Source organism: Pelobates fuscus, chromosome 1 (genome assembly GCF_036172605.1).
Source record: "Pelobates fuscus isolate aPelFus1 chromosome 1, aPelFus1.pri, whole genome shotgun sequence".
NCBI classification, from domain to species: Eukaryota; Metazoa; Chordata; class Amphibia; order Anura; family Pelobatidae; genus Pelobates; species Pelobates fuscus.
This window is the reverse complement of record NC_086317.1, coordinates 495,941,800-495,967,698: the sequence shown is the minus strand read 5'-3', so window position 1 is coordinate 495,967,698 and position 25,899 is coordinate 495,941,800. Positions and strand designations below refer to the sequence as shown.

Genomic DNA, 25,899 nt, shown 5'->3' with positions numbered 1-25,899 from the left:
CAGTCAGGTACAAACAGAACACACCCAGGGGGAGGTATAAAACAACCAATAACATAATAGTACAGCCCACAGTTTCCCTCCCCTCTGCTTGGGAGATAATTGAGTTTCCTACTATATCTACTCAATTATCTCCAAGCTAAAACTTACACATTTTTATAACTTTATGATTTTTACATAGTATATGAATAAAACTTACATTTTTATAATCAATCCATTTAGGGGAACAACATATTAAAAAATGGCACGTATCAGACCAGGGGTTCAAAAGTTAAGGGAAAGTCCTTTGTGACTAAATGAAGCATGGCTTTCCGGCTCAGACCGGTTTTACAGAGCCCTCTCTCCTGGAGAAGTAATCCAATTACCTCCCAGGACAGAGACAGACTCCATTGAGCACATGGTTGCAAAAAGACATAAAACACTTTAAAATACATAAAGTCCCCTTTTACACATAACACACAGACATTTCACATAACCCCAGATAGCTGGGATCTGAGCGCACAAAACTACCGAATAGCGCGCAGATCCTATTCACACAGTACAATTGCCATGGAGCTAAAGTCTTTCCCATAGTCTTTCATTATATGAATAGGCTCCATGGTATAGCTATCTGGGTTAACACATTTACATAAAGTCTGGTTCATAGTCCAAAGGCAAGAGGCGGGCAAGCAGCCCCCTCCAAGGACACGTGGCGAGGTCGGTTTCGCCACACCCAAATGTAAGTTTTACAGGGCAATACAGTCCAGGGCCACAGTCGCAGGGGAGGAGGCAGGCAAGCAGGCCTCTCCAGGACAAAGTGGCGAAGGGCACTTCGGCACATGTGTGTATATCTGTGTCTGTATATCTGCATGTGTGTATATCTGTGTATCTGCGTGTGTTTATCAAAATGTGCGTGGTTCTATATCAATAAATCAATAAAAATCCCCTTAGTGCAAATAGAAAGTGCAAAAATCTGCGTGTCTCAGCTTGGGCAGAGACCCTAGAGAAATCCTGTTTCCATAACTATCCCAGAATTCCCAGTTTGACACTAGTTGCGGTTCTTGTGTTTCTGTGCCACAGGGTGACTTTCCAAAGTCCAACGTAAGACATGCAGGTGATGGATAAGATCTGTTTATATTAATGAACTTTATCCGTGACTATGCCTTTAACTAAACTGCCAACCACAGTCAAACTAGACAATTTCCCAGTGATCATGTTGATTTCATTTTAAAGGAGCATGAAGTGGTCTGGGTGCCACGTCTCCCAGGTTTTAACCCTGCAGTTGTTTCAGAGAAACTGCTATGTTTACATTGCAGGGTTAATCCAGCCTCTAGTTAATTTAGTTAATCCTTCCGCTGCGCTCAATGTGAAAATTGCATTGAACTACTGCTGGATGTCCATAGGAAAGCATTGAGTAATGCTTTCCTATGGGTGGTTTGAATGCGCGCGGCTCTGGCCGCGCATGCGCATTCGGAGCTGAAGGTAGGCGGAAGAGAGCTCAATAGCGCTGAGGGAGCCTGGAGCTGGATTAAGGTAAGTGGCTGAAAGGGTTTTAACCCCTTTAGCCCAGCGGGAGGGGGCCCTAATAACCCTATAGTGCCAGGTAAACTTGTATGTGCTCCTTTAAGTAGAAGCAGCGTAACCTTTCCCCTATTTCCTGAATGCTTTGTATAGATAACCTGTACGTGTCACTCCCATCTATAATAACCCCACCTACACGTTCACCCATTCTCCTGTTTATCTCTTTCTATAAAGAATCACATCACAGGAAGTAGAGAGTGATCTGGAGAACTTGAAACAAAAACTAAGCCGCACTCGAGGAGCACTTCTAGACCAACCAGACCTGCAGCTTGAAATGGGAGCCTTCCTGCAGGTAAGTGCCTGGGGTCGGGTCCTTGTACACGCACTGTAGAATATTTTCTATATATTGGGAGGGGTGGGGGCAGGTCTGGAGATGTTGTCGCCTGGCTCAGTCTGTGGTTCTCATTCAGGTGGCTGAGATGGAGTTACATCAGGTCCTTGGGTCATTGCAGAGTCTGCGAGAAGTCCGCCGTGCTCTCATGGAGTTCTTCTGTGAAGATGAATCAGTTTTCAGACTGGAAGAGATGTGCCTAGTGTTCAGCACATTCTGTGCCAAGTTCCTGTCTGCTGCTCAGGTGCGAATGGGTAATCATATGTACACCCGTCCATATTCTGTGTGTGAGCTGTCATCTGCCATTCTTACTGTGGGGGACCTCTGCCTGTTCGTGAATTGCTATGAGATATTCCCCGTGTTTTCCCCTGTATTGTGTTGTATTCATGTGTTTTACCTGCTCCCCGTTCGGGAGAGCTCAATGCGAACTGGTTCCGTTCGCCTCCCGAACGGGGACAATCACGAAACCTAATTTAGAATGTTGTCTTAGAACGTTCACACCTCGTAATGAGGTGTATAAACCACAGACCACAATGGAAGCCTCGGTACGTGCTGACCCTGGGTGGCGGCCCGTTCGTTAGACGAACGCCGTCTAGGGGGAGCATGCGTGGATTGCTTCCCACCCCGTTCAGTCCCCGAACGGGAACCTCCTCAGTGCCCCTTGGAGTGTTCACACCAATTAGAACGTTGGCGACTTGCAACATAAGTGTGAAACCGCAAGGGAAGTAATTAATGAGTGCTTCCCTGGGTGCCCGCCATTTGTATGGACGAACGGTGTCCAGGGGGAGCATTCGTGTCCTGAAAGGAGGCACTTTTCAACCCAGGAACCCCATGAGCAAAGGCAGTTACCATTCTGGGGTCCTTGAGATTGGTGGGGACACTCTTTTGGGGACAATGGTGGTTTGGCGGGCTTTCTGTGGCCGGGAGTCCGCGCTGGGACTCCCAGGTATAGAGGCTCATTGGATGAAGGCCTCCTGGTCACTGGAGGTGGGAATCCCTGAGGATGGGTGGCGGGAACAGGGGACAAAGGGACTGGAGTTCCGTTTACGTCAGGAGATCCCTGGGTGGTGGGAACATGGGACAAAAGGATTGGGGTTCCGTTATGTTACCCCTGGGAGGGGACATTGTCGCTATATGTGATCCGCCCCTTGCATTGGGAGATTATAAAGTAGAGTGTGGCCAATAAAGTTTTTTTTTATCCCCAGGACTGCATGTCCTCCGGTTACTGGGTGGGAAAATGGGTCTCTCTGTACTATAGCTGATTCCCTTCCAGAGACAAGACATGGCTGAACAAGGACAACTGGGCAAGTTGTCAGCAGGCCCGCTACACTTTCAATCAGTGCATGAAATCACTGGCCTTTTCTTTATTACTCTGACTGACCTGTTTTGTGGTTTGCAGCCTGTGCTCTTGGGCCTGTCCCTTGCCTGCCAGGGATGTTTTAGCCGCGAGGCAAACAAGGCATTTGCCTTGGGCGGCACTTTCCATGGGGCGGCAAAAAAAGCCGCCCCCAAATGCCCAGGGCAAATGCCTTGTTAGCCTTGTGGCTAACTGACAAGCCCGCCGGGCGTGCGGGCTGCTGGGCGGCTGGCGAGGGAAGCACTTCCTCTGAGCGCTCTGCTCAGTTCCCTCACGCTCCGCAGAGTGAGGCTGGGAGCTGGAATATGATGTCATATTCCGGCTCCCAGCCTCACTCTGCGGCGCGCGAGGGAGCTGAGCAGAGCGCTCAGAGGAAGTGCTCCCTCGCCAGCCGCCCGCCCAACAGCCACTGGACCCCCTGGGAGAATGAGAAACCCCCCCCAGCATTTCTAAAGGTAAGGAGGCTGGCGGGGGGGGGGGGTGTTAAATAAAAAATAAAAAAGTGTTGGTGTGTCTGTTTCAGTGTGTGTCTGTCAGTGTGTGTCTGTTTCAGTGTGTGTCTGTTTCAGTGTGTGTCTGTCAGTGTGTGTCTGTCAGTGTGTGTGTCTGTCAGTGTGTGTGTCTGTCAGTGTGTGTGTCTGTCAGTGTGTGTGTCTGTCAGTGTGTGTGTCTGTCAGTGTGTGTGTCTGTCAGTGTGTGTGTCTGTCAGTGTGTGTGTCTGTCAGTGTGTGTGTCTGTCAGTGTGTGTGTCTGTCAGTGTGTGTCTGTCAGTGTGTGTCTGTCAGTGTGTGTCTGTCAGTGTGTGTCTGTCAGTGTGTGTGTGTCAGTGTGTGTGTGTCAGTGTGTGTGTGTCTGTTAGTGTGTGTGTGTGTGTGTCTGTCAGTGTGTGTGTGTGTGTCTGTCAGTGTGTGTGTGTGTGTGTGTGTCAGTGTGTGTGCGTGTGTCTGTCAGTGTGTGTGTGCGTGTGTCTGTCAGTGTGTGTGTGTGTCTGTCAGTGTGTGTGTGTCTGTCAGTGTGTGTGTGTCTGTCAGTGTGTGTGTGTGTCTGTCAGTGTCTGTCAGTGTGTGTGTGTGTCTGTCAGTGTGTCTGTCAGTGTGTCTGTCAGTGTGTCTGTCAGTGTGTCTGTCAGTGTGTCTGTCAGTGTGTGTGTGTGTGTGTGTGTGTGTCTGTCAGTGTGTGTGTGTGTGTGTGTGTGTGTCTGTCAGTGTGTGTGTGTGTGTCTGTCAGTGTGTGTGTGTGTGTGTGTGTGTGTCTGTCAGTGTGTGTGTGTGTGTCTGTCAGTGTGTGTGTGTGTCTGTCAGTGTGTGTGTGTGTCTGTCAGTGTGTCTGTCAGTGTGTGTCAGTGTCTGTCAGTGTGTCTGTCAGTGTGTCTGTCAGTGTGTGTGTGTGTCTGTCAGTGTGTGTGTGTGTGTCTGTCAGTGTGTGTGTGTGTGTCTGTCAGTGTGTGTGTGTGTGTCTGTCAGTGTGTGTGTGTGTGTCTGTCAGTGTGTGTGTGTGTGTCTGTCAGTGTGTGTGTGTGTGTCTGTCAGTGTGTGTGTGTGTGTGTGTCTGTCAGTGTGTGTGTGTGTGTCTGTCAGTGTGTGTGTGTGTGTGTGTGTCTGTCAGTGTGTGTGTGTGTGTGTGTGTCTGTCAGTGTGTGTCTGTGTGTGTCTGTCAGTGTGTGTCTGTCAGTGTGTGTCTGTCAGTGTGTGTGTCAGTGTGTGTGTGTGTGTCTGTCAGTGTGTGTGTGTGTCTGTCAGTGTGTGTGTGTGTCTGTCAGTGTGTGTGTGTGTCTGTCAGTGTGTGTGTGTGTCTGTCAGTGTGTGTGTGTGTCTGTCAGTGTGTGTGTGTGTCTGTCAGTGTGTGTGTGTGTCTGTCAGTGTGTGTGTGTCTGTCAGTGTGTGTGTGTCTGTCAGTGTGTGTGTGTCTGTCAGTGTGTGTGTGTCTGTCAGTGTGTGTCTGTCAGTGTGTGTCTGTCAGTGTGTGTCTGTCAGTGTGTGTCTGTCAGTGTGTGTCTGTCAGTGTGTGTCTGTCAGTGTGTGTCTGTCAGTGTGTGTCTGTCAGTGTGTGTCTGTCAGTGTGTGTCTGTCAGTGTGTGTCTGTCAGTGTGTGTCTGTCAGTGTGTGTCTGTCAGTGTGTGTCTGTCAGTGTGTGTCTGTCAGTGTGTGTCTGTCAGTGTGTGTGTCTGTCTGTGTGTCTGTGTGTCTGTCTGTCTGTGTGTCTGTGTGTGTGTGTCTGTCTGTGTGTGTGTCTGTATGTGTGTGTGTCTGTATGTGTGTGTCTGTCAGTGTGTGTCTGTCTGTCTGTGTGTCTGTCAGTGTGTGTCTGTCAGTGTGTGTCTGTCTGTCTGTGTGTCTGTCTGTCTGTGTGTCTGTCTGTCTGTGTGTCTGTCTGTCTGTGTCAGTGTGTGTGTGTCTGTCAGTGTGTGTGTGTGTCTGTCAGTGTGTGTGTGTCTGTCAGTGTGTGTGTGTGTCTGTCAGTGTGTGTGTGTGTCTGTCAGTGTGTGTGTGTGTGTGTGTATTTAGAAGGCGGGCGGGGGGGAAAGGTTGGGGGGGGTTAAGTGGGGCGCCTGAGTTTTGTCCTGCCTAGGGCAGCACAAAACCAGGATACACCACTGTTGCCTGCTATTGCGGTTGTGCCATGCTTGCTCTCTGGGCTATTGCTTGCATGTAGCCTGCCCTCTCGGGAGCTGTCCCTTGCCTGCCCTCTCGGGAGCTGTCCCTTGCCTGCCCTCTCGGGAGCTGTCCCTTGCCTGCCCTCTCGGGAGCTGTCCCTTGCCTGCCCTCTCGGGAGCTGTCCCTTGCCTGCCCTCTCGGGAGCTGTCCCTTGCCTGCCCTCTCGGGAGCTGTCCCTTGCCTGCCCTCTCGGGAGCTGTCCCTTGCCTGCCCTCTCGGGAGCTGTCCCTTGCCTGCCCTCTCGGGAGCTGTCCCTTGCCTGCCCTCTCGGGAGCTGTCCCTTGCCTGCCCTCTCGGGAGCTGTCCCTTGCCTGCCCTCTCGGGAGCTGTCCCTTGCCTGCCCTCTCGGGAGCTGTCCCTTGCCTGCCCTCTCGGGAGCTGTCCCTTGCCTGCCCTCTCGGGAGCTGTCCCTTGCCTGCCCTCTCGGGAGCTGTCCCTTGCCTGCCCTCTCGGGAGCTGTCCCTTGCCTGCCCTCTCGGGAGCTGTCCCTTGCCTGCCCTCTCGGGAGCTGTCCCTTGCCTGCCCTCTCGGGAGCTGTCCCTTGCCTGCCCTCTCGGGAGCTGTCCCTTGCCTGCCCTCTCGGGAGCTGTCCCTTGCCTGCCCTCTCGGGAGCTGTCCCTTGCCTGCCCTCTCGGGAGCTGTCCCTTGCCTGCCCTCTCGGGAGCTGTCCCTTGCCTGCCCTCTCGGGAGCTGTCCCTTGCCTGCCCTCTCGGGAGCTGTCCCTTGCCTGCCCTCTCGGGAGCTGTCCCTTGCCTGCCCTCTCGGGAGCTGTCCCTTGCCTGCCCTCTCGGGAGCTGTCCCTTGCCTGCCCTCTCGGGAGCTGTCCCTTGCCTGCCCTCTCGGGAGCTGTCCCTTGCCTGCCCTCTCGGGAGCTGTCCCTTGCCTGCCCTCTCGGGAGCTGTCCCTTGCCTGCCCTCTCGGGAGCTGTCCCTTGCCTGCCCTCTCGGGAGCTGTCCCTTGCCTGCCCTCTCGGGAGCTGTCCCTTGCCTGCCCTCTCGGGAGCTGTCCCTTGCCTGCCCTCTCGGGAGCTGTCCCTTGCCTGCCCTCTCGGGAGCTGTCCCTTGCCTGCCCTCTCGGGAGCTGTCCCTTGCCTGCCCTCTCGGGAGCTGTCCCTTGCCTGCCCTCTCGGGAGCTGTCCCTTGCCTGCCCTCTCGGGAGCTGTCCCTTGCCTGCCCTCTCGGGAGCTGTCCCTTGCCTGCCCTCTCGGGAGCTGTCCCTTGCCTGCCCTCTCGGGAGCTGTCCCTTGCCTGCCCTCTCGGGAGCTGTCCCTTGCCTGCCCTCTCGGGAGCTGTCCCTTGCCTGCCCTCTCGGGAGCTGTCCCTTGCCTGCCCTCTCGGGAGCTGTCCCTTGCCTGCCCTCTCGGGAGCTGTCCCTTTCAAAGTACTCTCCTGCTTCATCTAGAATATGATCACTTGAACTTACCTGTTACCTAAAAGGGTACTATTCATCTAAGAACTATTGTTTTGGACTTATTTTTAGTATATATCTATATCTACCTTTATTTTTATTACATGTTCTCTCTCATATTGTATGTATAAATCACTATTTTAAGTAGCACAAAATATTTTGACGCAACCCACGCTTCTTTTATTTTTTTTATCAAATAATCAGTCTACTATAGTTTATTTGTTCTTTGTGTGCAATTTATTTTCTTCTAGTTTTTGTTGCATGTGTTCACTTGCCTTTCTTACTTTCGGTTTGTGAGTGCAGATGAGTCTACCCCATTCTTTGGTTGATTTCTCTTATTTCTCACTCCCTGTGTAGGAGAATAAGGATCGCGAGAAGGCAGAACTTCGCAAGGAACGCTTGGAGAAGCGCCGTTCCATTGCTAGCTGTTCCATGCATGATAAAGACCTACAGGATGTGGAACTAGAATTCTTACTACTTAGACTTCCCCGAAGAGGTCGGTCAGGAAAGACTCCACGACCTCTTCCTCGCACTCATTCTACTGACCACCTCAATTCCCCTCCATGCTCCATCATCATGCCCAGAGAGCCCATCATGGAAGAGGATGATCTCCTTCTAGATGCCAAGAAGCCCCATGGGTTGAGGAGACCACGAAATGGCAGTAGTGAAGGGAATGGACAGGACACCCCAGGCAAAATAAACAGGAGACACACACTTAACTGCATTCCTTACAGGGCAGAGGAATTTACAGAACCAGTTTCGACTGACTCAGTCACTGAAAAATGTATGGATGTACTGCCCCAAAATGAAGTACACTTGCCTACATCATCACACTGTACTCTCAACAATTTGCCACTCAACCAAACTTTAAAGTCTTGTGTTTTGGATGCTTCTCAAAAATCCCCTTCTTCACCAACGTTGGATTCACCCACCTCACTCCGTTTGGGGGGACTATTTCAAAGGAGAGGGAGTTTAAGAAGTCCAGAGCCCTCCATGATTTCTGCTGGAGAGGACTCCCCAAGAGGAGGTGGCGAAGCCTCTGCACTCAGCAACTTCTTAAAACGATTTGAAAGTACAAGGCGTTCCTCAAAATAGACTCAACACAGTATGCATATGTGAAGACTGAAGGGAAACCAAGGACTGTTGGAGTTTAAGTCCATACACTAGGGGTCCTTAATTACAATATTGGAACTACTCTGATTTCAAGACTCCATGCACTGCTTGAGGGATCTAATGTAGTCTTTGTACATCATAATTCACTGTGAAACAACAGCTGCCTCTTACTGGTGGGATACCTGGGATTCATTTGGTTTTAAACATTTGAGGAGCCCCATGATGCAAAGGAGAAGGGAAGAAGCAAGCCAAATGGACCATATATAATAATGATAGTAAGGGGATGCCCAGAAGGGAATGTATTTTATTATTAGTGGCGTTTAGCAGAGGGCAGTGATAGGCTGCATATTGGCACGTGTCATACTGGATGTGCCCAATGAAGGACGTCTGCTACTCCTTCCAATTTTTACTGACTGGGAATCATACATAGTTTTTCTTTTCATTATTATTTTACAAAATGCATAGGTTTACATTGTTCTTGTTGCAGGTGGGTCAGATCCCTATTTTATTTATTCTGGTAAATTATATAAAACTGTGCAGGTCATGCCGCACACTATTCGGATTTCATAGGTTAATTTCTACCCAGAAAGCAGCAGAAGGATTCTGTCTGGTCTCATTTATTAGGTATCTTGTAACCATAAATGGATTTAATAAAGGGAATGTTTTTCTGAGCTGCTGGTTCTTTCATACATTTGTATTTTTATACTATAACTATACTATATGCACTATTGCAGTGTAAGCACAATGCATTGAGATAGGGCACTCCCCACCACTGGGCATGAATCGGTGGCTCAGCGGGCACATGGCGCAGGCCCTACATTGGCTCAAGAGCACTACACTGTCTCAATGGACACATGGCACAGGCGCTACACTGTCTCAATGGACACATGGCACAGGCGCTATCGCTGTCACTGCGATCGGTATTTACCATGTGTCAGCAGATTTTAAATCGGCTGACACATGGAGCCGGCGCCATTCTCCTGCAGCAGATCGCGGTCGGGGGACATGCATGGTCCCCCAGGCAGCCCCCCTTGCGGTCAGTGACCGCGATCTGCTCAGTCAGGCTGCAGTCTGATCGCACTGACAGGCTGCCATTGCCTGTCAGTGCGATCAGTGTTACCATAGGCGTGCGCAGCCTATTGCATTAGGGTGTGCACCCTAAAGCACAAGCACACGCCGCGTATATATATGTATGTATGTATATACACACACACACACACATACACTGCTGTGTGTGCTGTGTGAGGGCGCTGTTAGTGTGATGTGTGTGAGGGCGCTGTTAGTGTGATGTGTGTGAGGGCGCTGTTAGTGTGATGTGTGTGAGGGCGCTGTTAGTGTGATGTGTGTGAGGGCGCTGTTAGTGTGATGTGTGTGAGGGCGCTGATAGTGTGATGTGTGTGAGGGTGCTGATAGTGTGATGTGTGTGAGGGTGCTGTTAATGTGATGTGTGTGAGGGAGCTGTTAGTGTGATGTGTGTGAGGGCGCTGTTAGTGTGATGTGTGTGAGGGCGCTGTTAGTGTGATGTGTGTGAGGGCGCTGTTAGTGTGATGTGTGTGAGGGCGCTGTTAGTGTGATGTGTGTGAGGGTGCTGATAGTGTGATGTGTGTGAGGGCGCTGTTAGTGTGATGTGTGTGAGGGCGCTGTTAGTGTGATGTGTGTGAGGGTGCTGTTAGTGTGATGTGTGTGAGGGTGCTGTTAGTGTGATGTGTGTGAGGGTGCTGTTAGTGTGATGTGTGTGAGGGTGCTGATAGTGTGATGTGTGTGAGGGTGCTGATAGTGTGATGTGTGTGAGGGTGCTGATAGTGTGATGTGTGTGAGGGTGCTGTTAGTGTGATGTGTGTGAGGGTGCTGTTAGTGTGATGTGTGTGAGGGTGTGTGTGTGCACGCTTGAGGGTGCTTTTAATGTACTGTGTGTGTGTTTGTTAGGGTCCTGTTTGTGTGTGGGTGCTGTGTATGTGTGTGGGTGATTGTGGAGGGTGCAGGTGGGGGTACATTACTTAATATCCCCCCTCCCTTCTTACTTTATGTAGGGAGGGGGGATTCTTGTTCTTTGCTACATTCCCTGGTGGTCCAGTGGAGGTGGGGGCAGATTGCTTAATATCCCCCCTCCCTTATTACCTTTTGTAGGTGAGGGGGGATCCTTTCTGTCTTCCCTGGTGGTCCAGTGGTGAGTGAACTCTAGCCTGCTCAGATCTCGCGAGAGGAAACCGGCGGAGCTGCCGGCAATAGCTCCCCGGGTCCTCTCCTGCCTCCCTCCCTGCCTGTGGGTCGGTGAGGGGAGGCTTAGAGCGGACAGCGCCGGCTTTGCATGAGCCGACAGGGAGGATACTGAGATCTCCCCTGCCGGTCTCACTCCATAGGCGTGCCGCGGGGATTAGGGTGTGCCCAGGCACACCCGGCACACCCCGTGCACACGCCTATGAGTGTTACTATGTGCCATCCTATTGGCTGACACATGTAACTGCAGCCATCATCCCCCTACAGATCGCAGTGGGGGGCATGCCTGTACCACCCAGGCACTCCCCCTGTGGCCAATTACCGCGATATGTAGGAGGTGATCACAGTGACAGCCAGTCACAGTGATCCCTGTTAGTATGTGTCAGCCAATGATCTCAGATCACTGGCTGACACATTGTCTCTCCCCCTCTCCTCACCTCACTTCGATCTGAGAGAGAGAGGCAGAGAGATCGTTGTTGAGCTGATCCTGTGAAGAAAAACTTTTTAATACTTTTTGTTTTAATTTTATTTAACCCTTTCAGTGCTGATCACAGCATATTACTGTCATTAGGGCATTTAGTACTTTTTGACTTTGTGTCAGTCGCAGCAACCCAAATCCCCCTTAACCCTTTCCCCGCTGCCGTGATCACTATACTGTACAGTATATCTGCTCTACAGTACTGTATCAGTGATCACTGTGATCAGACGGCTCTCTGATCAGGCTGACCTTTTTTTAGGGTTATTTTTGTAGATATAAAAATAACCCTTTCTGTACTGATTGCAGCTGCCTATTCGGTGATCAGTACATTTATATTATTTTTTGAGGGTGGGTAGTAGGTGTTAGGCAGGTAGATTATAATTACCCCCTTAGTATATAAATTAATTAATTTGTACCCCTAGAATGCCCCACCACCACTCACAAGAGGACGCTCAGCAAGCCCAATGCCAGGCGGAGACTGGGTGCCTCCAAACATGATGGCCCCAGAAATACCGCCGTTCGCTGTTACACCTGGCATCACTGTAACAGTGGACGACTGCGAGCCAATTCGTTTTTTTGAGCTCTTTATCTCAGACGATGTATTTGAGCTCATGGCTCAGCAAACAAATTTGTTTGCTATGCAGTATCTATCTGCACATCCGGGGTCCCATCATGGTCGCAGGAATATGTGGAGACCCACGGATGTCGCAGAGATGAAGCGGTTTTGGGCTTTAACCCTAATGATGGGTATTGTTAAAAAGCCCAGTATCAGGTCCTACTGGAGCAAGCAACGCATCCTGGCTACACCTCTTTTCCCTGAGGTTATGTTGAGGGATCGCTACCTGCAACTGCTGCGATTCCTTCATTTTAATGATAACTCAGTGTCCCCCTAGAAACGACCCACTGTTTAACATGCTCTATAAAATTCGGCCATTTATCCAACTCCTGTCAGACAGATTTTCTGAAAATTATGTCCCCGATAAAGATATTTCAATTGACGAGTCCCTTATGAAATTTAAAGGTCGACTGCTATTTAAGCAATATATTCCATCGAAGCGGTCCCGAAATGGCGTTACATTTTATAAATTATGTGAATCCTGTACTGGTTACACATGGGCGTTTCGCATTTACCAGGGGAAGGATAGCCATCTTGACCCACCAGGATGCCCTGATTCTGTGGGTACAAGTGGCAAGATTGTTTGGGATCTAATCCTTCCCTTGTTGAATAAGGGATATAGGCTATGGGTTGACAATTATTATACCAGTATAGAATTATTTAAAAATGTATATTGTTTTGAAACCCTAGCTTGTGGCACAGTGAGGAAGAATCGCAGGGGTTTCCCCCAAGCCCTGGCAAGTGGCAGAAGCAGTAGAGGTTCCTCTTCAGCTCTCCGCCAGGATGAGTTGCTTGCTCTTCGCTTCAGAGATAGGAAAGATGTATACATGCTGTCTACGATGCATGACGATAGTACTGTTCTATTCATGTGATATAATAACCTGGAAACATGGTACATGTGGGTACCGTTATATTCAGAAGACAGTGTTAAATCAAACTACCAAGTCTCTAGTGCACTAACTAATATCAGGATTATGACATTTCCAGCGAAAATGCAATTTATCTGATTAAAAAGACAAAAATCAAAGTAGAAATCACTACATGGGCCCAGCATTTCTGTTAAAATGGCTAGACCTAACATCTCAAATTATGCCATTTGTTATACTCTGGGGTGCCTACGTTTGAAAATGGTTTGCCATAACGGTGGGAATGTTATTACCCAGGCTGCCATACACTCTGAAAAGCTACATAGGCCCAGAAAATCACTCTGCCAAATTACCAACTTTGAAATGGACATCAAATGTCTAAAACAGAAAATCCGGTACATGGGGGGTACTGTTCTATTCAGGAGACAATGTTAAATACAAATAGTGAGGCTTTGTTGCAATAACTCATACCAGGAATAGGAAATGCCCTGTGAGAAGTGAGTACATGTGTGTGAAAAAGCACAAATAAAGCTATAACCGCTATGTGGGCCCTTTATTTCTGATAAAGTGGTTAGACCAAACATCTTACAATGCACCATTTCTTATACTCTGGGTTGCCTACTTTTGAAAATGGTATGCCATAATAGTGGAAATATTATTACCCAGGCTGCCATGCTCTCTCAAAGGCAAGATAGGCCCAGAAAATCACTCTGCCAAATTTCAGTGTGAAAAAGCATAAATGCATAAGCTGTATATTTGACCCTGTAACTTGCCAAAACCCCATAAAACCTATACATGGGGGGTACCGTGGCGCTTGGAGTGTTTCAGGGCAGTAAACTAATAATATTATCAGTTAAAGTACAGATTTTATGTGAAAAATGCAACAACAAAAACAAAAAACCGCTAACTTTGGCTAGGGTTTGTGCCCAAGTGGCTACTACAAAAGACTGGGCATACCGCATCTTGAATACCCTGGGATGTCTACTTTTTCACATAGTGTGCCATGATGGGGGTAATGTTAATTTCTGGGCTGCCATATGGTCTCAAAGGCAACCTGGGCCCAGCAAACAAATCTGTCAAATTTAGAAAAAATGTAGAAAGAAAAAAAAATGGACAAGCACTATATTTAACCCCGTAACTTTCCAAAACCCCATAAAACCTATACGTGGGGGGTACTGTTTTACTCGTGAGACATTTCTGAATACAAATATGTCTGTTTTATTGCAGGAAAACCGAACAGTATTCTGACATTAACAGTTAAATTGCCATGCTGAAATTGAAAAATAACGAAATGTCTTAATTTCTTTTAAAGGTTTAGATTTTATTCATATGAAATGGAGTTCCATATATTAATGTTTGATGTTAAATGAAAGCCCTGTTTCCCCTGAACAAAATGATATATAAGAAGTGTTCCAAAATGCTCCATTCCTTTTATCAATTTTGTATCTCGTCTCTGCACTTTTTCTAGTGTCATGATATCTTTCTTTAGAACAGGTGCCCAAAACTGCACAGCATATTCAAGGTGTGGTCTTACCAGCGATTTATAAAGAGGCAAAATTATGTTTTCATCCCGAGAATTTATGCCCCTATTTATACATGACAAAACCTTACTGGCTTTAGCAACTGCAGATTGACATTGCATATTGCTGCCTAATTTGTTGTCTATAACAATTCCCAAATCCTTCTCGTGTGTGGTTATCCCTAGTTCACTACCATTTAGGGTGTAAGTTGCTTGTGCATTCTTTTAGTGCCCAGTCCCCCAATCTATTTAAATCCCTCTGCAGCAAAGCAATATTCTGCTCACATTTTATTACGTTACAAAGTTTTGTGTCATCTGATACATGGCTTTCAATGTCTATTGCAAGATCATTTATAAATATGTTAAATAGTAGCGGTCCTAAAACAGAACCCTGAGGGACACCACTTACCACTTTTGTCCAGTCTGAAAATTTACCATTAATGACAACTAGTTGTACTCTATCCTTAAGCCAATGTTCTACCCAAGAACAAGAATATTCATCTAGACCAATTTCTTTTAGTTTGAAGACTAACCTATTCTGAGGAACCTGTGACGAAAGCAACTTCACCACTGTGTTTTTGAGGGGCCTGTTTGCCAGCCTCCTACCCTGGGACTATAGGCAGCCATCTTAAATTGTCCAGCAGTGTTTTGTCGTTGAGTGTATGGAACTGTTTTGGGCATGGGACCATGTGCACGGTGGTGCAAAAATAAGATTTCCAGGAAATTCCTGAACCCCCTGAACCGATCTGGGTGATTTTTGGATATGTTGTTTGTAACAGATCGTTTCAGCAGACAAGGGGTTAAAATCCGTTTAGGCGATAATCCCCTTTTCACAGACAGGCACAGCTACTGTAGAATCACCAAAACTCATGAATTTGATATAAGTGAATGCACCAAACTCCCGAACTGGAACCTCGCGAATAGCTGCTAGCAGACGAACAGGAAAAGCTCCCAAGCGGCTTACACTCCTGGCAATCAGTCTCTATCAGCATACAGTGAATCCCCCCAAGAACGAGACAAGGCTCCTCTGCTCCCTCTTTGCCTGTGCCTCTCTGTCTCGCAGCCTCCGCCAGAAGCTGCTGAATAGCGCCTCAATCCGCTCTTCTAATGTCGCTGGTGGGCCTTGTGCTGCGGTTTCAGAGACCTCCGCCGCCATCTTGGTTTCTGCGGTAAGGCTGGAAGCAGGCCACAGGGGTGGGTGAGTTATCAGGGGCCTCAGTGTGCCTGGATGTAGTGCCTGCATGCTTGTGCCGTGATAACCCTCACCGGCTGAAGGGGGGGGAACGGGGGTCCTGATGGTGTCAGCGCTATCTTGTATTACTGCTCACAGGGAGATCGGCCGCCTCTCCCGCGTTTGCAGCCGCTGGTAGGCCACGATTTGTAGCTTGGTTTAGGATGTTTTCCGAGCGTGGAATGCCACCCAGATGAGTCTCGCGATATCACTGATGCTCTGTTATCCCAGGTTATCAATTTTTAGTTCAAGCTATGTTGATTATGTCGCTTGTTTGCTAAACTCTGCTCGGAGCTCTCTCCATGTGCGACCAGCTTGGTCGACGGTTAGGCCCCGCCGCTGCAGTTCCTGTTTGACCCTCAACACGTAGTCTTGTCTCGTGATTGGAGGGGAACTGCTATGATCACACTGGGGATTGCTATACTTTGTATACTCCACTGGGGTCTAATCACTTGGCTCTTTTAAGAGCTGTTCCTGATACGCTCTCATGAAGGAGAGGTCTTTCCCACACGGTCCTGGATGTCGGAGGTTCATACAGGCAGGGCCGGTGCAAGGATTTTTGCCGCCCATGGCAAAAAAAATGTTGCCGCCCCCCCCCCATATGTCCTGCCCACCATGTAACATCACAATGCCCCGCCCATATGCTCTGCCATATGGGCCAACGCCAGTCTTCACAAACTGTCTTTTATCTGAAAAGACAGTGTGTTGACATTAAAAAGCCTACAGGCACAGGCTATAGACACCAGAACCACTACATTATGCTGTAGTGCTTCTGGTGACTATAGTATCCATTTAATGTGAGGTCAATTAGAGATTAGTGCCACTAATAATATATTGGATTGCCTACTTACCACCAGATGAGGACAAGAGGCTGATGATGGGCTCAGTCTGGCTCCACAGGTCTGGTTTAGAAGAGGCTCTCTGGAGACTGTTTTTAACAGTGCTCACAACAATTAACGAACAGGAAGCAGCTCCATTTTTTAGGGCCCCTTACACAGCTCAAGGTCTACCCATAAATCCACCTACATGGCCCATCCATGAGTTGGGGATGTTTTATGTGTGCAATTTGTGTAAGGGATGTAGTGTGTTTATAGGGGACGTAGTGTGTGTTTGCGTGTAAGGAATGCATTGAATGTTTCTTGGGTGTGTGTGTGTGTGTGTGTGTGTGTAAGGGGTGCAAGGTTTGTTTCTGTGTATGTAATTGAATGCAGTGTGTGTCTGTAAGGGGTGCATTAATTATGTAAGAGAACGTAAGGGATGCATTGTGTGTTTCGGGTGTGTCTATGTGTGAGTAGGAATGCATTGTATGTTTCTGTGGGTGTGTGGGGGGATGGATTGTGTATGTGTGTAGTGTAAAAGAGAGGGTTTGTGGGGTAGGATAGGGACTGAGAGGGGAACAGCTCTTAATTTTTATTTAAAAATTCATAGTGCTCTCCCCTCCGGTCAATTATTGATTTCCCCTTCCCTTCTGTCCCTCCGTGTTCTCCCCTTCTGTCACTTAGTGCTCTCCCTTGCCCCCCTGTCCCTCTGCAGTCCCCCCTTGGTAGTCTTCTCACTCCCCCCTCCCCCCCTTAGTGGTCCTCCCTCTCCCAAACTCCTTAGTGGTCCTCCCTCTCCCAAACTCCTTAGTGGTCCTCCCTCTCCCAAAACCCTTAGTAGACCTTCCCCTACTCCCCCCACCCCCTTAGTGGTAATCTCCCCCCTCCTTAGTGGTCCTTACCCTCCTCCCCTCTCCTTAGTAGTCCTCCCTCCTTACCCCCCTTTGGTAGTCCTTCCCCCCCTTAGTGGTCCTCCCTCTCCCAAACCTCTAGTGGACCTCCCCTCCTCCTCCCTCAGTGGTCCTTACCTCCCCACCCCCGTTCCCCCTGTGTTCCATCACCCCCCTCCCCCCAGTGGTCCTGACTCACCCCTCCCCTAGTGGTCCTTACCCTCCCCTCCCCTAGTGGTCCTTACTTCCCCCTCCCCTAGTGGTCCTTACTCCCCCCTCCCCTCCCCTAGTGGTCCTTACCCTCCCCTTCCCTAGTGGTCCTTCCTCCCCCCTCCCCTAGTGGTCCTTCCTCCCCCCTCCCCTAGTGGTCCTTCCTCCCCCCTCCCCTAGTGGTCCTTACCCTCCCCTTCCCTAGTGGTCCTTACCCTCCCCTCCCCTAGTGGTCCTTCCTCCCCCCTCCCCTAGTGGTCCTTACCCTCCCCTCCCCTCCCCTAGTGGTCCCTACCCCCCCCTCGTGGTCCTTACCCACCCCCAGTGGTCCTTATCCCCCCCTAGTGGTTCTTATACCCCCCTTTCCCTCCTAGTTGTCCTTATTCCCCCTTCCCTCCCCTAGTGGTCCTTATCCCTCCCTCCCTCCCTGCCCTAGTGGTCCTTATCTCCCCCTCCCTCCCTCCCCTAGTGGTCCTTACCCTCCCCTCCCCTAGTGGTCCTTCCTCCCCCCTCCCCTAGTGGTCCTTCCTCCCCCCTCCCCTAGTGGTCCTTCCTCCCCCCTCCCCTAGTGGTCCTTACCCTCCCCTCCCCCAGTGGTCCTTACCCACCCCCAGTGGTCCTTATCCCCCCCTAGTGGTTCTTATACCCCCCTTTCCCTCCTAGTGGTCATTATCCCCCCCCTCTCCCTCCCTCCCCTAGTGGTCCTTATCTCCCCCTCCCTCCCCTAGTGGTCCTTATCCCCCCTCCCTCCCCTAGTGGTCCTTACCCTCCCCTCCACTAGTGGTCCCTACCCCCCCTCGTGGTCCTTTCCCCCCCTCCCTCCCTTCCCTAGTGGTCCTTATCCCCCCTCCCTCCCCTAGTGGTCCTTATCCCCCCCTCTTCCTCCCTCCCCTAGTGGTCCTTATCCCCCCCCCTCCCTCCCCTAGTGGCCCTTACCCCCCCTCCCTCCCTTAGTGGTCCTTATCCCCCCCATCCCTCCCCTAGTGGTCCTTACCCTCCCCTCCTGCCCATGTAGCGTGGCGGCGCGGAACGCGGGACAGGAACCTCTGTTTCCTGTACCCGGCCACAGGCGGAATGACAGGAAGCGCTCACTCAGTGAGCTCTTCCTGTCATTCCGCCAGCGGCCGGGTACAGGAAACAGAGGTTCCTGTCCCACGTTCCGCGCCGCCCGGCCACGCTACATGGAGAGACCGGCAGGAGGGAGCGCTCTGCGCTTCCCTCCTGCCGGTCACTCAAACCCGGCCGCCCTCCATGCAGCAGTGCTGCGCCGCCTGAGGCTTGTAAAAGCGCTCAGGCGGCGCAGCATGAGGAGCCACACCGGGCACAGGGATCCGGGGCCCCCTGCTAAGTTGCGCCCTAGGCAGCTGCCTAGGTCGCCTTACAGGTAGCGCCGGCCCTGCATACAGGGTGGAAGGAAGACGTCTAGACGGAGGTTGTGGTGTCCGGTGCGGTGCTTATGGTCCTTGGCGTCAGCTAGGAAGCATCAGTCAACGAAGGTGCAGAGTCTGGGTGCCAGGTGATCCGTTACACAACCCTATCAAATGCCTTGGCGAAATCCAAGTAGATCACATCCATTGCAACACCCTGATCTATACTTCTACTTACTTCTCCGTAGAATGCAATTAGGTTAGTTTGACAGGACCTATGTTTGATAAAGCTATTTCACGCATTTAATTCTCTTCTTTACCCTATTGTTCCTCCTCCACCTACTAACTTGACCACCTCAGACTTTGCAACTCACTTCACTGACAAGATCTCTACAATCAGTGAAGATATCTCTCATCTTTCTTCTTCCCCTTAAAATACTTCCCCTCTGCTGTTCTATGTTCATTCGCACCCGCTACAGTGGAAGATGTTTCTGCTCTGCTCCAGTCCTCCCACCCCACCACCTGCTTCCTAGATCTAATTCCCTCGCATCTCATCCGTACTCAGGGGCGGACTGAGAACCCTCAGGGCCCCCGGGCAAAATAAATCAAGGGCCCCCTTACAGGTCCCACCCATACTCCGCAGCAAGCGCCACCCATGTCCCGCCTCCAGCCACACCCTACACAATCTTTAGACACAAGGAACAAAAGTGCAAAAATCCCTTCAAGGCCCCAGTAGAGACTACAATTGAGGGCTAATGGGCCATGGAGGGGGGTCTTTCTAGCAGAGGCTATCTCAGTGTCCTTTAGAGAGTGTGTTAGAAAGAATCCCCTCCAGGCCCTATTAGAGACTACAATGGAGTCTAATAGGCTTGGAAGGGGGTCTTTCTTACAGAGGCCATCTCAGTGTCCTTGCTGGAAACAGTCGCCTCCAGGCCCCAGTAGAGACTACAATTGAGGGCTAATGGGCCATGGAGGGGGGGAGCATTCTAGCAGAGGCTATCTCAGTGTCCTTTAGAGAGTGTGTTAGAAAGAATTTCCTCCAGGTCCCATTAGAGACTACAATGGAGTCTAATGGGGCCTGGAGGGGGGTCTCTCCAACACTCTGGTTCCTATTCACAATATAGCAACACAACATAGCTGATACCTAGGCCAAGTTGGCTCCTCTTACCTTAATTACTGTTGCTGGCTGGCAGTCTGTGGGCTTGCTGGAAGGCTGTGGGCTTACTGGCTGCGGCTGGCAGGCTGTGGGCTTGCTGGAAGGCTGTGGGCTTACTGGCTGCGGCTGGCAGGCTGTGGGCTTGCTGGCAGGCTGTGGGCTTGTTGGCTACTGCCGGCAGGCTGTGGGCTTGCTGGCTGCGGCTGGCAGGCTGTGGGCTTGCTGGCTGCGGCTGGCAGGCTGTGGCTTGCTGGCTGGCAGGCTGTGGCTTGCTGGCTGCGGTTGGCAGGCTGTGGGTTTGCTGGCTTTAAGCCTAACTGGTGGCCTGTAGGCTGGCTGGCTGTCTACTGGCCAGCCTGTGGGTTGGCTGGCTTGCTGGCTACTGGGGCACTCGTAGATTATTTAAAGAAATAATCCATGCACAATAACTCTGTGTAGTCGTTATGGTGCCAGGAGGGCCGGGCCCCCCTCCCAGAGTAAGTAGTCAAACCGTTTAAGAACAGTTTGACAACTTACCTGGGGTCTGCTGGGATATGAGGCTGTAGTAGGGTATAGGAGCAGTGGTGCAATATGTAAGCGGTGCAGTGTGTGTGAAAGGTTCAGTGTGTGTGAGGGGGTATAGTGTGTGAATGTGTAGGGTGTGTGGGGCAATGTGTGTACGAGGGGGCTGTGTATGTGTGTGGCAATGTTAGTATGGGGGGCTGTGTGTGTATGGGTGGGCAGTGTATGTGTGTGTGTGAGGCAATGTGTGTAAATGTGTATGGTGTGTGTGTATGGGGGGCAGTGTGTGAATGTGTATGGTGTGTGGGGGCAGTGTGTTTATGGGGCTAAAGTTCACTCTCACCACTGCGACCACCAGGAATACCTGGTGGTCACAGTGTTGAGAGTGAACTCTAGCCCGTAGCTCCAGGGCTAGAGTTTACTCTCGCAAGAGCCGTAACGTTGCCGTGGTAACCGCGGCAACGATCTGTGCTCGCGCATGAAGGACCCAGTGGAGCTGCTGGCTGAGCTCCCGGGTCCTCTCTTCCTCCCTCCCCTGCCGGCTGCCCGCACGGTGCCTGCGGACAGGGGAGGGGGCAATTGCCCTACTCTTACTCCCCCCTCCCCCTCTTCTTACCCCCTTCTTACTCCCACTCTCTTCTTACCCAACTTCTTACTCTCCCCCTCCCCCTCTCCTTACTCCCCCTTCTTAATCTCCCCCTCTTCTTACTCCCCCCTCCCCCTCTTCTTACTCCCACCTCTTCTTACTCCTCCCTCTTCTTACTCCCCCCTCTTCTTACCCCCTCCCCGCTCTTCTTACTCCCCCTTCCTCTTTTTACTCCCCACTCCCCTCTTCTTACCCCCTTTACTCCCCCCCTCTCTTCTTACCCCCTCCCCCCTCTTCTTACCCCCCTCCCCCCTCTTCTTACTCTCCCCTCCCCCTCTTCTTACTCCCCCTTCCTATTTTACTCCCCCCTCCCCCTCTTCTTACCCCCTTCTTACTCCCCCTCTCTCTCTTCTTACTCCCCCTCTCTCTCTTCTTACCCCCCCTCCCTCTTCTTACCCCCCTCCCTCTTCTTACCCCCTCCCTCTTCTTAACCCCCCTCTCTTCTTACCCCCTCCCTCTCTCTTCTTACCCCCCTCCCTCTCTCTTCTTACCCCCCTCCCTCTCTCTTCTTACCCCTCTCTCTCTCTTCTTACCCCCTCTCTTCTTACCCCCCTACTCCCCTCTCTCTTTTTACCCCCCTCCCTCTCTCTTTTTACCCCCCTCCCTCTCTCTTTTAACCCCCCTCTCTCTTTTAACCCCCTCTCTCTTTTAACCTCCCCTCCCTCTCTCTTTTAACCTCCCCTCCCTCTCTCTTTTAACCCCCTCTCTCTTTTAACCCCCTCCCTCTTTTAAACCCCCCTCCCTCTCGCTTTTAACCCATCTCTTTTAACAACCCCCCCTCTCTCTTTTAACCCCCCCCCTCTCTCTTTTAACCCCCCCTCCCTCTCTCTTTTAACCCCCCCTCCCTCTCTCTTTTAACCCCCCCTCCCTCTCTCTTTTAACCCCCCCTCCCTCTCTCTTTTAACCCCCCCTCCCTCTCTCTTTTAACCCCCCTCCCTCTCTCTTTTAACCCCCCTCCCTCTCTTTTAACCCCCCTCTCCCTCTCTCTTTTAACCCCCCTCTCCCTCTCTCTTTTAACCCCCCTCTCCCTCTCTCTTTTAACCCCCCCTCTCTCTTTTAACCCCCCCTCTCTTTTAACCCCCCTCCTCTCTCTTTTAACCCCCCCTCCTCTCTCTTTTAACCCCCCCTCCTCTCTCTTTTAACCCCCCCTCCTCTCTCTTTTAACCCCCCCCTCCTCTCTTTTAACCCCCCCCTCCTCTCTTTTAACCCCCCCTCCCTCTCTCTTTTAACCCCCCCTCCCTCTCTCTTTTAACCCTCCCTCTCTCTTTTAACCCTCCCTCTCTCTTTTAACCCCCCCTCCCTCTTTTAACCCCCCTCCCTCTCTTTTAACCCCCTCTCTCTTTTAACCCCCTCTCTCTTTTAACCCCCTCTCTCTTTTAACCCCCTCTCTCTTTTAACCCCCCCTCCCTCTCTCTTTTAACCCCCCTCTCTCTTTTAACCCCCCCTCTCTTTTAACCCCCTCTCTCTTTTAACCCCCCCTCCCTCTCTCTTTTAACCCCCTCTCTCTTTTAACCCCCCCTCTCTCTTTTTACCCCCCCCTCCCTCCCTCCCTCCCTCCCTCTTTTTACCCCCTCCCCGTAGCGTGGCCGAGCTGCTCTGCGTCCGCGGTGCCGGCCGGATTGATAGGAAGGTGCACACACACTGAGTGTGCACCTTCCTGTCAGTCCGGCCGGGTACAGGAAACAGAAACTCCTGTTCCGCGCGGAACAGGAGTTTCTGTTTCCTGTACCCGGCCGGACTGACAGGAAGGTGCACACTCAGTGTGTGTGCACCTTCCTATCACTCCGCCCGGCACCGCGGACGCAGAGCAGCTTGGCCACGCTACGGGGAGGGGAGGTGAGAAGCTGCAGCTGCCTGAGCGCTCTTAAGAGAGAGCGCTCAGGCGGCTGCAGCATTTAAAGGGGCGGCCGGGCCCCCTGATGGCGGGCCCCCCTCCCGGCCGGGCCCTCGGACCATGTCCGAAGTGCCCGACCGGTCAGTCCGCCCCTGTCCGTACTCTGTCTTCTTCTCTTTCCTCTGGCATATTTCCATCGCCCTTTAAACATGCAACTATAACCCCAATTCTAAAGAAACCCAACCTTGACCCTAACTCCCCATCCAACTACTGTCCTATCTCGCTACTGCCTTTTGCATCCAAGATCCTTGAAAGAGTTGTGTATGCGAGGTTGACAGACTTCCTCAAGTCCAACTCTCTGCTAGACCTGCTTCAGTCTGGTTTCCGCACTAAGCACTCTGTGGAAACGGCACTGACCAAAGTATCCAATGATCTACTTGCTGCAAAATCTCACTCACTAAGTGGCTACCAAAAAAGACTGGACATACCCCATTTGCAATACCTTGGGTTGTCTACTATTTCAAATGGTATGCCATCATAGGGGTAATTTTCATTCTTGGGCTTCCATAGGGTCTCAAAGGCAACGTAACCAATCTGGCGAATTTTAATGTGAAAACAATGAAACACAAGCCTTATATTTGACGCTGTAATTTTTGAAAACACCATAAAACCTGTACATGAGGGGTACTGTTGTACTCAGGAGACTTCGCTGAACACAAATATTTGTGTTTCAAAACAGTAAAAAGTATCACAGCAATAATATCGTCAGTGTAAGTGCTGTTTGTGTGTGAAAAATGCAATAAACGTCACTTTTACTGGAGATATCATCGTTGTAATACATTTTACTGTTTTGAAACACTAATATATAGTCTCCCGAGTAAAACAGTACCCCCCATGTACAGGTTTTATGGTGTCTTGGAAAGTTATAGGGTTAAATATAGTGCTAGCAAATTAAATTCCCCTATACTTTCGGCATGGGTTGTCAGGCAGGTCCCGCTAATTGTAATTAATTAAAATACCTAACTATGTAAAAATATTACATAAATATATATGTAGAATTAATATGTGTGTGTCTATATATATATAAAAAAATATATATTTTTATATATATAATTTTTTTAAAATATTTTTATTTATATATAGGTGTGTATATATATATATATATATATATATATAGTGATATATACGTATATATTTATGTATATAAATATATATTTCGTTCTACGTGTATTTTGATATAAATATATATATATATATATATATATATATATATATATACACAATTATATATATATTAATAGTAAAATACACCTAGACATAGAAACATAGAAACATAGAATGTGACGGCAGATAAGAACCATTCGGCCCATCTAGTCTGCCCAGTTTTCTAAATACTTTCATTAGTCCCTGGCCTTATCTTATAGTTAGGATAGCCTTATGCCTATCCCACGCATGCTTAAACTCCTTTACTGTGTTAACCTCTACCACTTCAGCTGGAAGGCTATTCCATGCATCCACTACCCTCTCAGTAAAGTAATACTTCCTGGTATTATTTTTAAACCTTTGTCCCTCTAATTTAAGACTATGTCCTCTTGTTGTGGTAGTTTTTCTTCTTTTAAATATAGTCTCCTCTTTTACTGTGTTGATTCCCTTTATGTATTTAAATGTTTCTATCATATCCCCCCTGTCTCGTCTTTCCTCCAAGCTATACATGTTAAGATCCTTCAACCTTTCCTGGTAAGTATTATCCTGCAATCCATGAACCAGTTTAGTAGCCCTTCTCTGAACTCTCTCTAAGGTATCAATATCCTTCTGAAGATAGGGTCTCCAGTACTGTGTACAGTACTCCAAGTGAGGTCTCACCAGTGTTCTGTACAATGGCATGAGCACTTCCCTCTTTCTACTGCTAATACCTCTCCCTATACAACCAAGCATTCTGCTAGCATTTCCTGCTGCTCTATTACATTGTCTGCCTACCTTTAAGTCCTCAGAAATAATCACCCCTAAATCCCTTTCCTCAGATGTTGAGGTTAGGACTCTATCAAATATTTTGTACTCTACCCTTGGGTTTTTACGTCCAAGATGCATTATCTTGCACTTATCCACATTAAATGTCAGTTGCCACAACTCTGACCATTTTTCTAGTTTACCTAAATCATTTTCCATTTGGCTTATCCCTCCTGGAACATCAACCCTGTTACATATCTTAGTATCATCCGCAAAAAGACACACCTTACCATCAAGACCTTATGCAATATCACTAATAAAAATATTAAATAGAATGGGTCCAAGTACAGATCCCTGAGGTACCCCACTGGTGACAAGCCCAAGCTTTGAATATAGTCCATTGACTACAACCCTCTGTTGCCTGTCACTCAGCCACTGCCTTACCCATTCAACAATATTCGAATCCAAACTCAAAGATTGTAGTTTATTGATAAGCCTTCTATGTGCAACAGTGTCAAAAGCCTTACTGAAATCTAGGTAAGCAATGTCTACTGCACCACCCTGATCTATAATTTTAGTTACCCAATCAAAAAAATCAATAAGATTAGTTTGGCATGATCTCCCTGAAGTAAACCCATGTTGTCTCTGGTCTTGAAATCCATGTGTTTTTAGATGTTCAACAATCCTATCCTTTATCATGGTTTCCATCACTTTCCCCACAACTGAAGTAAGGCTTACTGGCCTATAGTTGCCCGACTCCTCCCTATTACCTTTCTTGTGAATGGGCACAACATTCGCTAACTTCCAATCTTCTGGGACTACTCCTGTTATCAATGATTGGTTAAATAAATCTGTTAATGGTTTTGCTAGTACACCACTAAGCTCTTTTAATAGCTTTGGGTGTATTCCATCAGGTCCCATTGACTTATTTGTCTTTACTTTTGACAGTTGAAATAGAACCTCTTCCTCTGTAAACTCACGTGTAATAAATGACTCATTTATCCTTTTTCTTAACTGAGGTCCCTTTCCTTCATTTTCATCTGTAAATACCGAACAACAGTGTATGTGTGTGTGTATGTATATGTGTATTTTATATATATGATCTAAGTATATCATTTATTTCATAAATAACTTTATTTTATTTCATTTCCAGCCAGCAGGGGACTACCTGTCATTACAGCCAG

General features: G+C 49.3%; 1 protein-coding gene across 3 annotated transcripts in view; it reads left to right on the top strand.

Annotated features, from left to right (window-relative positions):
• Positions 1–9,065, top strand: part of LOC134573618 (FH2 domain-containing protein 1-like) — a 97,221-nt gene extending 88,156 nt beyond the window's left edge. For all 3 annotated transcript variants that reach the window (XM_063433406.1, XM_063433419.1, XM_063433413.1), the window contains exons 10-12: positions 1,732–1,849; positions 1,968–2,132; positions 7,664–9,065. In XM_063433406.1, the coding sequence (XP_063289476.1) occupies positions 1,732–1,849; positions 1,968–2,132; positions 7,664–8,401 (1,021 nt within the window). In that variant the 3' untranslated portion in view covers positions 8,402–9,065. The remainder of the gene's footprint in view (positions 1–1,731; positions 1,850–1,967; positions 2,133–7,663) is intronic.
• Positions 9,066–25,899: the final 16,834 nt, after the last annotated feature.